The 14104-nt window shown below is 38.0% G+C and overlaps 1 protein-coding gene across 3 annotated transcripts; it reads right to left on the bottom strand.

Annotated features, from left to right (window-relative positions):
- Positions 1-3043: 3043 nt before the first annotated feature.
- Positions 3044-13746, bottom strand: LOC129902358 (uncharacterized). Of its 3 annotated transcripts, XR_008770088.1 has the most exons (7): positions 13194-13745; positions 13030-13105; positions 5653-5783; positions 5485-5555; positions 5202-5283; positions 3357-3463; positions 3044-3266 (listed from the first exon to the last, which is right to left on the bottom strand). XR_008770088.1 is itself a non-coding variant. In XM_055977580.1 (6 exons), exons 1-6 carry the CDS (start codon positions 13614-13616, stop codon positions 3443-3445), a joined length of 762 nt encoding a protein of 253 aa, XP_055833555.1. In that variant the 5' UTR covers positions 13617-13746; the 3' UTR covers positions 3044-3442. The 3 variants fall into 3 exon arrangements, 2 of the variants coding, with proteins under 2 accessions (XP_055833555.1, XP_055833554.1); XM_055977580.1 differs by having other exon boundaries at positions 3044-3463; positions 5653-5741; positions 13194-13746; XM_055977579.1 differs by having other exon boundaries at positions 3044-3463.
- Between the last annotated feature and the right edge of the window lie 358 nt (positions 13747-14104).

The following is a 14104-nucleotide window of genomic DNA, read 5'->3' as shown; positions in this document are numbered from 1 at the left end:
AATGTGGATGACAAGGGCATTAATTTTTAGAATTTTATATGATAATCGTCCACCTTTTTTGGACTTAAAATGGATGACAAGGGCTTTAATTATTCAGAATTTTAAAGAAAAGGTCATTTTTGGACCTAAAGGTGGATGTCAAGGACATTTTAGACCCAATAGATGGATGAGGGACATTTTTGTACAATTTTTAATAATACGAGAATATTTTAAGCCCTTTCCATTTAAATTATTGTTTCATTGAATAATTAGCATCTATAATAGCGTGGTTTATGAAAGTTTAGCTAATGTTAATTTGGCCCAATTTTTATATAAATTGAAACTTACTTTTCATCTATTAGTCCAATAACTCAAAAAAGACCAACCTCTTTCTTTGCATTCTTTATATTTCTTTCATGATAAAATTGAAATAAAAAGAGGTGTGTAAGCCAAAAGAGAGAAAGTAAATGCGTTTTGGAAGTTTTTTTTTCTTCCCTTATTCTGTTGGTCCTTATAGTCGGTTTGAATTGATTTATAGGTTGTTTTTAGCTTTTTTGAGTGTTTGACTGATTAACTTAAAGTCATTTTGTGCTTAAAATAAGCCTAAAAAAATAATTTGGCCTGTTTGGCTTAGCTTATTTAAAGCAGCTTATAAGCTGCTTTAAATAAGCTAAGCCAAACATGCCCTTATTAGAGTAACCTTTGCAATAAGTGTAACTTGCGAAATTATGTAGGAGGCCATTGCTGCAACTCAGATGCATTTTATATACGATATATAATATTATATACCAGATCTTTAAAATACTGTTCTAAGAAAATAGTTATTATGCAACTAAAAACATAAAAATTATCGACCTAATTATCGACAAAAACATTTTCTTATTGGGGATCGGCTCAAAATTTGCAATGTAAATTTTAGATTATATTTTTGCAATTTAAATTAGATTATTGTATTTTTTTGAAATTTTTCTATCTCTTTTATGGTAAATTTTGCTAAAAGTCTTTTGTTATCGTTAATTTTTAGTGCGACTAATAAGTCAAAAAAAAGGGCAGCTCGGTGCACTAAAGTTTCTGTTATGCGCAGGGTTCTGAGAAGGGCCCGACCACAAGGGTGTATTGTATGCAGTCTTACCTTGTATTTTTGCCAAAGACTGTTTTCAAGACTTGAACCTGTGACCTCATGGCAGCGACTAACAAGTCAGTGTATGAAAAATGCCATCAGGAGGTTCATAAGAACCCAACGAAGGTAATTGCTTAGAAACTATGTTAAAGTTTTGATCTTTCAGGTATGACTTTTGAGTGGATCAAAATGTCATATATAATTAGTTAAATTTCCTTTTATCAATCTTTGATCATTTTTATTGTAAATCAATTTTCGCTAAATGTCAAAAATTGATAAATCAGATTCTTCTCAGTCATCAATTTTTTTCTCTAATTGACTTTGTAAATTATTCAACAGTATGCATTACAGATTTGTTCTTTTGGGCAAATTTCAAATATATACGATAAAGTAATTAGTTGAAAAAATTATATAAATACACAACTTAAGATATCATAAGCTCTAAAATTTCCTACGATTAAAAAAATTACAAAATTCCCTCTCGGATACATCCCTATTCTCTCTCAGATACATCCATATCCCCTCTCAGATACATCCATCCCCTCTCGGATACATCCCTATCATTAAGTAATGTATCATTGCAATATATTAGACAACCAAGGAATGTATCCGAGAGCAATGAAAAATTTGGGATTTTTGTAATTGAGGAAACTTCCGGGATGGGATGTAATTAGCCCCCAAATGTATGAGATTTCTGTACTTTATACTATAATAAATATAGTCATATTTTATTTACATAAAAAATAGTCAAAAACAATAGAAAGTATACACTAATTATACAATATAGCTTGCTAAAAGTCATAAAAAATATACACTAACTATACAATACAGCTTATCTATACATCTGTACATTATGATACTCTCAAAAAGCTGAAGATAGCTTAATTATTCATGAAGTCCACACTGACTATTCAATCTCGATCAACTCAAAATCACCTCTAAACAATCTCAAATTTTAAATATGATATCCCCTCAATATTTTAAGTCTTTTGATATATAATTCGCTCGAAATGATTCATGTCTGCAACACGTCGGATTTAAAAAAAGGAAGAAGAAGAAGAATGACGAAGAAGAAGAATGACGAAGAAGAACAACAGTAGAAAAAGATAGAAGAAGAGATGAAGAGGAAGAGTAGAAGAAGTATGAGGATGATCAAGAAAACTGGTCAAATTTTGTAGGTCGAATGGCAACTTATTATAATAAAATGTTTTTTTATAGTGAGCTATTTTTTGTGTAACCTAATGGAAATTTTGTTTAATTTGCCCCTAATAAGCTTTAATGGATTATCCTTTTTAAAATTCACTTCTCTTCTTTCTTGATAGGTATGAGGCTTTGAAAAAAAGGTGGCCACATTTGTTTGAAACAAGACACAAATTTTAATTCGTGAAGCACTTGTAATTATACCTGATGTTACTCATATTCGCATTTGAGCTATGCGTTCTTGAAATACCAAAAATATAAAATAATTTCAAGTTGAATATTTGATATAAAATCAATTGATTGTGCATATATATACAAAATAATTACTAGTCGTCGTAGAAAAAAATTACTTCTAAAGGAGTGTCTCTTTCTCCTCTCAAAATGAAGGATATCATTTTAGCTTCATTTAACAATAATTTTTGGTACAATTGTGCTTTATAATGACGATAAATATTTTGATCAAATGGGTTTATATACCATTCATTTGTTTTGAATTTTGTATTTTCCTCTCCAACTTTGGTGCAACTCATTGCGTATTCTAAACTCATTATCATATTTTTAACTTATTGACATGGGATACACTTCTTACATTGTACATGTTCGAAAACTGGTGCTGATTATAAGGCAAGCAAACTGCTACAGCAATTTAAATAATCATTGCATTTTATCTTACTCTTTTTCTTTAGTTCACAAAAGATAGCACATTTTTAAAGTGCATTTAGCACAAACGTATGCGTCAAGGGATCAGAGAAGTAATCAATAACTAATCCATGGTAGCTATCTCAAATATACACCATCTATTTTGTCCATTCCATATCACCCTAATCAGTAATTAATCCACAATGTTTACTTACATAAAACCAACGAAAACTAGAAGAAAAAGGAATTTACAATGAAATCTTGCTAGACTTTTCCAGGCATGAATGCATAACACCATCTGCCTTGCTTGAGAAACACAGCAGCAAGCCTAATGCCAAAACATAGTCAGACTCACCAGCACTACTTGTTTTCAAAACAAATGCAACTAAGCAGACATCGTTTATTCAACTGTATGGACCTTGAACCACCAGCACCTGAAGCTTGATATCACAAATGGAAATGAAGAGCAATAGTACCCGAGGATGCTAACATCACGACCGAGTCCTATTTTAGAGGCTTTATACCCTACACAGTAACATAACAAATTTTCAGCAAGGAAAGCGTGTGTGATGCCACTACCATTGTTCAATTTCGATGTTGAAATCGGAACTTATGAAGTGTGTCGATGAAAAGAAGTATAAAAATATATTATTCTTCAATTTTCAAGATTTGAATGGGCACTAAATTTCGACACTGAAATAAAATCTTTTTTATAACCATTGTGTGGGGCTAACTTGTGTGCATCTAGACTATTTCACAGGTGTCTGCTATCTCCCATCAGCACAGGTACCGAGTAATTCTGTCCACTAAGACTTCGACATACAGGAAGAAATCACCTAGTATTTTTGCCTCAATTGAAATTTGAACTTGAAACCTCATGAGTCTCAACTCGCTTCATTAACCACCAGCCCACACCCTTGGGTGTTTGCAATACAATCTTATGAAGTGATAGAAACATTAAAAAGAGCATTTTTATTCAATTACTAGATTTGTGGTTCCCATTTTAGCTGTGTTTCATCATTTTACGTTTGGTCGATTGAAGTAAATTCAACAGTTTACCTTCCTTTTATTGGTGTGATCATCTCTGTCCTCCATTCTACACAGCTTTTGAATGCCAGAGAACCTTGATTCACTCACCTATCCACTTTATTCCCCTCAATTTGTTGCCATAAACCCATCTTAATCACCACTTTCCCCTACTGCTTTTGGTGCTGGAAAAATCTACATCCACTGAATCTTTATTCTCACTCTATAGTTGCCAACACTCCACTTATTGCAACACCTAACACGTGTTTGGAACCCCTTTATACCACATCTGAGGATGAGTCTATCAGTACTTATCCCTCCCTCCCTTGCGGATGTGGTGTAACATATGGGGATTATAAGAATGGTTTATATTACTTAAGCTATTTGTGTAAACTTAGACTTACTTTTAATTAAAAGCTTAATAAAGCACATTCTGTTATATTACTGTCTGCAATTTTTATTCAAAAGATGCAGATGACTTTCCCTTTCATAGTCGTGACAATTCTGAGTAATTCAAGTCTGTCCTAAAGTAGTATACAGATGTGAGAATTTTTCTCTAAACAGGTTTGGACAATCCTTCACGGGATAAGAATGCACCTAGATGTACTAAAAGAATTCTACCCAAAAGAATATATAAAAATGCTATCAATTCTTGAAATTTAGAGATTAGAGAGTTTTAAAAGATTGCTGTGCTAAGATCTAATACTATGACTCAGTCAAACATTATGATGTAATGCCTGAGAACACTCGTATGACAAAGTCCAACTTTATGATATAATGCCAAAGGACATAAGGCTGATACCTAGGGCTGATTCTGATATAATGAACCTCTTTTTCATTCTATTAAACCCTAACCATCTGTAAGCCATTACTCATCTTAAGAATACTTTAAACCCCACAATTTGGCATTCATTTCAGCCTCTGAAGTAAGAACCCCCCCCCCCCCCCCCCCCCAAAACAGTACTGTGTCTCTCCAACATGAAAACAAGCTGTAAGAAGTAAGATCTGTATCATGGAGGAGAAGGCTATACTGATATTTCAACTCCATCTTACATTCCCTTCTTCCACTTTCAAGCTGATGTCTATATCTCTACAAGTGATTTGAACTGATGTTACACAAGAACGTTACACTATTTGCATGAGCTGGAGATTATATGGATATACATACAATTAATAAATAAGAAACTAAGCTCCAATACTTGTGAGCTAAATATCCATCAAAAGCGTGCATCCATACCTTGGATACTCTGAACTCATTCACAGCCATTCTGAGATTATCATCAGATAATAGCAACCTTGATAAAGCCCCTGTGCTCAACCTGTAAAAAAGGTTCAGCAAAATAAACGTACCCTGCTTCCCAAATGACAGTACAAGATTTAAGGGATCTATGCAGGAAGCCTAATGTGTTAAACTGCCTTAGCCAGTTAGATGAAACAAAGGATACATGGAATTATACTATCAGCAGAACAGGTTTGACTAACTTTACAAGAAAATGGAGTTTATTTCCACAAACACGTACCCCAACTTTTTTGCGGCATCTGATACCGAGCCCTCAACAGCAAAAAGTAGGTCCAGCAAAGCTTGCATTCCCTATGGATTAAAAAAGAACGACAACCAAGAAAACATCACTGCATTTGGCAGTAAGACGTAATTTACATTAAGGACACGGAAAAAAGGAAAAACATACCAAAGCAAACTTAGCATTGTTTGGTCCAATTTGAGGGCCACAATTTGATCCCCTGATTGTTGATTTAGAAGGAAGAATCTGAAGCAGCTCTTGAGGAGGTGTATATGTGTCAAGATCTATGTTATTCCTAACTAGATGAAAATAATAGAAAGTATAAACAAATGGAAGCTTCTAGGCATAGAAAGCCGCAACAACATTATGCGAAACCTAAAGTATGAGCTTAAGCACATCCGAGGATGAAGACCAGTCCATTAACTACATAGGAAAAAAGGAACTTCACAGAAAAACCAATTTCAAAAGTTTTCAAACTCCCAAACTATGAAACATGTGTCCAGTTTACACTTGCAGTGTCATCTTGGTTTGCATTTCTGTTAAATTTATATATTTTCAAAGAGAGTGAATGGAATAGCTATTGGTAAAATCTTCTGTAGCTTTTGATTTCCAGATATCAGGACAGTGAAAAGTTTAACCTACACAAACATAATATTTGTAAATTTGGTTATTCAAGTTCCTTGGTCAAACCAATATACTTTGGGTTAGAAGCATAGTTGACTAATCAATTGAAGTTGGTCTAATTCTTATTTGACATGGAATTAGCAAAGAGACCAAAAATAAAAGAAGCTATTTTTTCTTTATCATAGTTCAATCAAGTGCATCAAAGATGAGGAAGGCAATGTGCTAGTGGAAGAGACCCGCATAAAGTGAAGATTGCAAGCTTACTTCCGCAAACTATTGAATGATGTTGGGGACAAAGGCATTGTGTTGGGGGATTTGGAGCACTTCGAGAGACATCAGGATTTTATTATTGTAGGTGTATTAAGGTTGAGGAGGGTAGGAGCGCTATTAGCAGAATGGGCAAGGGGAAAGCAACCGGACCAGATGAGATCTCAGTGGATTTTTGGAAGAGCACAAATAGGGCAGTTATGGAGCGGTTAACTAGTTTGTTTAATGACATTTTTAAGACAACTAAAATACCTGAAGAATAGACGTGGAGTACAGTGATTCCGTTGTATAAGAACAAGGGTGATATCCAAAACCATAAAACTACAGGGATATCAAGTTGCTAAGACACACAATAAAAGTTTGGGAGAGAGTGGTGGACATGAGGGTAAAGAGGGTTGTGTCCATCTATAAGAACCAGTTGGATTCATGTCGGGGTGATCGACTATAGAACCCATCCATCTTGGGAGGAGACTAGTGGAGAAATATCGAGAAATGAAAAAGGACTTAGATATGATGTTCATGGATCTTGAAAAGGCTTACGATAAAGTCTCCTCTAGAGATGCCGGGAGGTTAGAGGTGTACCAGTAGCTTACACTAGGAAGATAAAGGACATGTATGATGGAGCCAAAATTTGGGTGAGAATGGTAGGGGAAGACTCAAAGCACTTTCCAGTTGAGATAGGGTTGCACCAAGGTTCAGTTCTTAGCCCGTCTTGTTTGCCTGAATGATGGATGAATTGACGCGGTATATTCAAGACGAGGTGCCTCGGCATATGTTATTTGCAGATGACATAATATTGATTGATGAGACATGCAGTGGAGTTAATGCTAGGCTAAAAGTGTGGAGACAAACGCTGGAGTCTAAGGGGTTCAGGTTGAGTAGGACAAAATGCAGATTATTTCGAGTGCAAATTTAGTGATGTTATGCATGATGAAGGCGTGGAAGTGAAGCTGGACACACAATCTATCCCCAAAAAAGAAAATTTCAAATACCTCGGGTCTGTAATCCAAGGAAGTGGGGACATCAACAACGATATGAAAAATCATATTGGAGCAGCATGGATGAACTGGAGGTTTGCCTCCGGAGTCTTGTGTGATAAAAAGGTACCACTAAAACTTAAAGGTAAGTTTTATAGAGTGGTGGTTAGACTGACATTGTTGTACGGGGCAAAGTGCTGGCTAGTTAAGAAATCTCATATTCAGAAGATGCATGTTGCATAAACGAGGATGCAGAGATGGATGCGTGGGTATACTACGAGCAATAAGATTAGGAATGAGGTTATCCGGGATAAGGTAGGAATGGCCTCCATGATGGACAATATGAGAGAAGCAAAATTACATTGGTTTGAAAATGTGAAGAGCTGCGCAACTGCCCCACTGAGGAGGTACAAGAGATTGGATGTATCAGGCGTGAGAAGAGGTAGAACAACAACAACAACAACCACCCAGTGAAATCCCACAACGTGGGTCTGGGGAAGGTAAAGTGTACGCAGACCTTACTCCTGCCAAGGTAGGACGGTTGTTTCCGAGAGCCCCTCGACTCAAAAGAAGTATAAAAAGAGGTCAGATATGACTAAGAAGTTCAAAGCGATATGAGAAAGCAAATAACGAAAGCGACACAGATAAAATAGAATAATCAAAGTACAGAAAGTAATAGAAAGAACAGAAGTCTGAGAACAAGAAATTATAGTGCGCTAATGCGCCTACTAATACGGAGGAATAATGAGACTATGTACTAGCCTTCTACCCTAATATGGGTCCTCCACACCCTCCTATCTAAGGTCATGTCCTCGGTAAGCTGTAACTGTGCCGTGTCCTATCTAATCACCTCTCCCCAATATTTCTTCGGCCTACCCCTACCTCTTCTGAAACCATCCATGGCCAACCTCTCACACTTCCGCACTAGGGCATCTGTGTCTCTCCTCTTCACATATCCAAACCATCTCAGTCGCATTTTCCGCATCTTGTCTTCCACCGAGGTCACTCCTACCTTGTCCCGAATAGCCTCATTTCTAATCCTGTCGCTCCTTGTATGCCCACACATCCATCTCAATATTGTCATCTCGGCTACTTTCATCTTTTGAACGTGAGAGACCTTAACTGACCAACACTCCGCCCCATATAACATAGCCAGTCTAACCACCACTTTGTAGAACTTGTCCTTAAATTGTGGTGGCACATTCTTGTCACATAGCACACCGGAAGCGAGCCTCCATTTCATCCATCCTGCCCCAATACGATGTGTGACATCATCGTCAATCTCCCCGCTGCCTTGCATGATAGACCCAAGGTACTTGAAACTACTTTTCTTTTGGATGGCCCGACCACCAAGCCTAACTTCTGCTCCAACCTCCTGAGGTGTATCACTGAACTTGCACTCTAAGTACTCTGTCTTGGTCCTACTCAGCTTAAACCCTTTAGACTCCAAGGTATGTCTCCAATCCTCCGGCTTAGCATTAACTTCGCTACGAGTCTCATCGATCAGGACTTTGTCATCCGCAAAAAGCATACACCATGGCACCTCACATTGAATTTGTCGCGTCAATCCATCCATCACCAAGGAAAATAAAAACGAACTAAGGGTTGATCCTTGATGCAACCCCATCACAACTGGGAAGTGCTCTGAGTCCCCTCCTACTGTCCTTACCCTGGTTTTGGCACCCTCATACATGTCCTTGATCACCCTAATGTACGTCACAGGTACACCCTTAGCCTTCAAACATCTCCATAGTTTCTCTCGTGGAACTTTATCGTAAGCCTTTTCTAGATCGATGAATACTATATGCAAATCCCTCTTCCTCTCCCTATACTGTTCCACCAGTCTCCTCATAAGATGGATGGCTTCTGTAGTTGAGTGTTCCGGCATAAATCCGAACTGGTTCTCTGAAATAGACACGTCTCTCCTAACCCTCATCTCCACCACTCTTTCCTACACTTTCATAGTATGACTTAGAAGCTTGATACATCTATAGTTGTTGCAGCTCTGGATATCACCCTTGTTTTTGTATAGAGGGATCATTACGCTCACCCTTCATTCTTCGGGTATCATTGTTGTCTTAAAGATGACATTAAATAACCTAGTTAGCCACTCCAAACCTACCGAGCTCGCACTCTTCCAAAATTCCCTAGAAATCTCGTCAGGTCCGATCATTCTTCCCCAGCGCAACCTACACGCAACACCCTTAACCTCTTCGATCAAAATACTCCTGCAATACCCAACATCGTGAAGCTTCCCTATATGTTCCAAATCTCCCTATATAGTTGTTGCAGCTCTGGATATCACCCTTGTTTTTGTATAGAGGGATCATTACGCTCGCCCTCCATTCTTCGGGCATCATTTTTGTCTTAAAGATGACATTAAATAACCTAGTTAGCCACTCCAAACCTACCGAGCTCGCGCTCTTCCAAAATTCCCTAGAAATCTCGTCAAGTCCGGTCGTTCTTCCCCAGCGCAACCTATATGCAGCACCCTAAACCTCTTCGATCAAAATACTCCTGGAACACCCAAAATCGTGAAGCCTCCCTATATGTTCCAAATCTCCCAACACAATCTCTCTGTCCCCTTCTTCATTGAAGAGTTTATGGAAGTACGACTGTCATCTCTGTTTAATGAGGGTCTCCTCTACCAATACTTTTTCATGCTCGTCCTTAATGCACTTCACTTGCTTCACATCGCGTGCCCTTCGCTCTCGCACCCTGGCTAGCTTGAACAATTTTCTATCCCTGCCTTTCTCTTCTAGTTCAGCATAAAGGCGTTCAAAAGCTGCCGTTTTTACCGTCGAAACCACCGACTTTGCCTCCTTCCTCGATATCTTATAAAGTTCCCTATTCGTCCACTTCTCCACCTCATCCTTGCTTTCTATCAGCTTCGCATACGCTATCTTCTTTGCTTCCACCTTCCCTTGCACTTCTCTATTCCACCACCAGTCCCCTCGATGCCGGCCACGGATACTTGTCGAGACTCCCAACACTTTCCTTGCTATAACCCTAATACAACTAGCCGTCCTATCCCACAGAGTGTTCGCATCCCCACTACTATCCCCGACCCCCATATCTTTCAATTTCTCTCCGATCTCTAAGGCACTAGCCGTGGTCAAACTCCCCCATCTGATCCTAGGTCGATCATCCCCGACCCTATTCTTCCTCGTCATCTTGATCCCTAAATCCATCACCAAGAGCCTATGTCGGGTTGTAAGGTTGTCGATTGAGATGACCTTACAATCTTTGCACGGACCTTTATCATCCTTCCTAAGAAGTAAAAAATCTATTTGAGTCTTAGCCACCGCACTCCGGAAGGTTACGAAGTGGTCCTCCTTCTTTGGGAAACTCGAATTGGCTATCACCAACCCAAAAGCTCTTGCGAAATCCAAAAGTGAAACTCCTCCTCCAGTTATATCCTCGAAGCCAAAACCTCCATGCACATCATCATACCCTTCCGAAATAGACCCGATGTGCCCATTAAAATCCCATCCCACGAAAAGCTTCTCAGTAGGTGGTATGCCTCCACTAACTCATCCAAATCCTCTCAAAAGCACCTCTTATCCTCCTCGCCTAAGCCCGCTTGCAGCGCATAAGCACTAATAATGTTCAACGTGATCCCTTCAACGACCACCTTAATCGACATCATCCTATCAGTGACTCTCCTAACCTCCACCACCTGATCCCTTAAATTACTGTCTACTAAAATGCCTACCACATTCCTATACTTCGATTTATCAGAAAACCAAAGTTTATACCCGTCTACCTCCTTAGCTTTAGAACCTACCCATTTAATCTCTTGTACACAAGTTATATTAATCTTCCTCTTCTTTAGAATCTTAACTAGCTCTATGGATTTTTCCATCAACGTCCCAATGTTTCAAGAACCTACTCTCAGTCTAGACGCTCCTTTAACCCACTTACCCCTCCTTACCCTCGTCCTCGTCCCCATCCCCGTCCCTGAGCGAGAACATGACCCTAGTCTACCATCACTATCCAAAGCCACGAAAATGCGTATGATAAATTATTCAAATAAATTATTCGAAGGTTTAAAGTCAGCAAAATATAACTACAATTGTATGAGAAAAGAATAGATATGGAAAGGTATGGAAATCGGAGGTACCAACTCCAGTTGAAATGAACCTGGTTGCCACTGGAAAACACTGTTCATGTCGGAATACTTTTCACTTCGGAGTTACTGTTCACGTCGGAGTTACTGTCCACGTCATCTTGCCAAGATGTTGTTCATAATGACCTTTGGGTTTTGTGGGTAGCAGAATCTTGGGTTGAACGAATCTTTGGGCCAAAAACCAAAAAATGATAGCATTTAATGAAGCAATATTTCATTGAGGAATTTCGCCGAACACCTTCAAGGCAATTGCTTTTCTTGCTTCCTTGGCCTTTGTTGCTGCTGCTCTTGAAGTTTCGAGATGCTACCTAAACGCTAACAAAGGAATAATACCTAATTTGGGGCAACGAACTAGGGTGCTGTTGAGCCTCAGATCTATACCCTTTTTGAAAGAAAACAAAACTGACTCGAGCGAATGCAGATGAAAAAAATATTTGAAAGAGGTGATTAGACATGACAATGAGCGACTTTAGATTCCTAAGGCCATGACTTTAGATAGGAGGGTGTGGAGGTCGCTATCGGGGTAGAAGGTTAATTAGTAATGGAGTATTATTTTGCTTGTTAGTGTTTGTCATTGCACTAGTTGTATACTTGTAGTTCTACTCTTCAATATCTATCATCATCTATTTACTAGGTTTCAGCTAGTGCACTATTTTGTTCTTGTTTGTATTCTTTCTTTTAGGCTTTATACTTCCTCTCTTATTAATTGTTATGTTTTCATCACAGTTTTCTTCTTCTTTAAACCTGAAATTGCTACACTTCAGCCAAGGGTCTTTTCAAAATAGTCTTTCTATCTCCACGAGGTAGTGGTAAGATCTGTGTACATTCTACTTTCCCTAAATCCTCTGGTGAGATTTCACTGGATATGTTGTTGTTGTTTGTTTCACCATTCATCTACATGAAAACCCTGTCTCGTTGTTCTACTGCTTCTTCGTATTCCTAGTCACTTCCAATCTTCAAAACTATTTGACTCTATTTTGTGGCACCTAAACCATAGATTTCAAGAAACTAAAGCCCGAAATGTTTATTATCACAAAAGGAAATTAGCACTTAAACAAGCCAATCTCTCATGGTCCAAAAAATGGTTTGTCTCAAGATTAGGAACGTGGATTCATTACACCAATAAAAAGAAATAGATGATCTATCATCAAGTCTCGTCTCTAGTTCCATGTATTAAGTAGGTCTCCCCTGCTCTAGTTCCCATCCTAATTGTACAAAAACAACTTTTTATGAGTTCACAACTAGTAGTCCTGGCTCAACTCAGCTAACTGAGCAGTGCACTCCAGACTCAACACTTGATACAATCATACAACCCAAACTCAAAAGTGCACAAATATTCTCAAGCACAAAACTCAAAATTAATAGAGATATAAGCATATAGTACACAGCTGTTTGTCATGCCGCAGACCACAGAGTTTAAGATTTATTGTTCAAATAATCAATCAAATTTGTAATTTTGAATGATGCTTAAATGATAGATATATTAGTGAAATGGTATCAACCATTTTGGAACAAAGAGTACAGCATAAATTGAAAGATGTATTATACCTTTAAGAGCCAGTAACGCTCGCAAACGAGATAAAGCAGACGCACGATTCATGTGTTGGGATCTATCTTCCACGGCCTAAAGAAAACCCAAATACCCAAAACAGTTAAATTTCAGTTCAAAATCCAAAAGGGTCATAAAAATCTACCAAAGCATCAAACCAAACCTGAGCAATAATCCCTGTTGGGTTATGCTTCAAACGCACAGCGGATTCACGCTTGTTGCGGTGCTGTCCACCAGGACCTGAAGCCTTGAAAGTACTCAATTCACACTGCCTCATCAACTCCTCATCGGACATCAACAAGTACTCTCTTCCACCAATACCCGTATCAACACTTCCATCGCCATTGCTGGATGTATTGGTGCTGTATTTAGCTGAAAATAACGACCCAAATTCTTGAAATTGCTCGCCAACTGCTACCGAAAACAATGCCCCATTTTTTCTGCCAGCTGATATATAAGTTCTTGGAGTTGGGTATGTGCTAGAAATGGAGATTGAATGGGGGCGCCAAGAAGAAGGTGTTAAAATGGATATGTTAGTGATAGTTTTTGGAAGATTTATAAACGATTTGAAAACGGAACGAACCATATGGGATTGAGAAAATTAGCGTTTGCTTCACTGGATTTAAGGAGGAAGTAAGGCTGTGCGTCGAATGTAAGGAGGAAAACCAAAAGGAGGATCTTCAAGGGAAAAGAAAATCCAAAATACAAATTGTAAAATTCAGCGGGGTGTAAGTTTAGAGGTCTTGGATGTCATTTCAAATTCAGAAAACGTCATTATAGAGAAGTAGGTTTAAAATAATCTCTTAATTATATACTTTTCGAATTTAGTCCTTTAACTATTCAAAAACTTATTATGTTTGGTTTCTTAACTATTGTAACACTCCAAAATTTTTTGCTAAGACTCAAACTATTCTTTATATGCGTATAGACTAGAACTCGATGAATTCTAATTGTATATTTGAGTTAGGATCAATTCCTAAGTATTTGAAGTGTATTAGAGGTGAATTATGGTCATAAGAAATCTCTAGTACTAAGTCGAGTTGAAAGATCCTTTACCGATTAATTTTTCATATA

This window comes from Solanum dulcamara, chromosome 9 (genome assembly GCF_947179165.1).
Source record: "Solanum dulcamara chromosome 9, daSolDulc1.2, whole genome shotgun sequence".
Lineage (NCBI taxonomy): Eukaryota > Viridiplantae > Streptophyta > Magnoliopsida > Solanales > Solanaceae > Solanum > Solanum dulcamara.
This window is presented reverse-complemented; position numbering and strand designations above follow the sequence as displayed.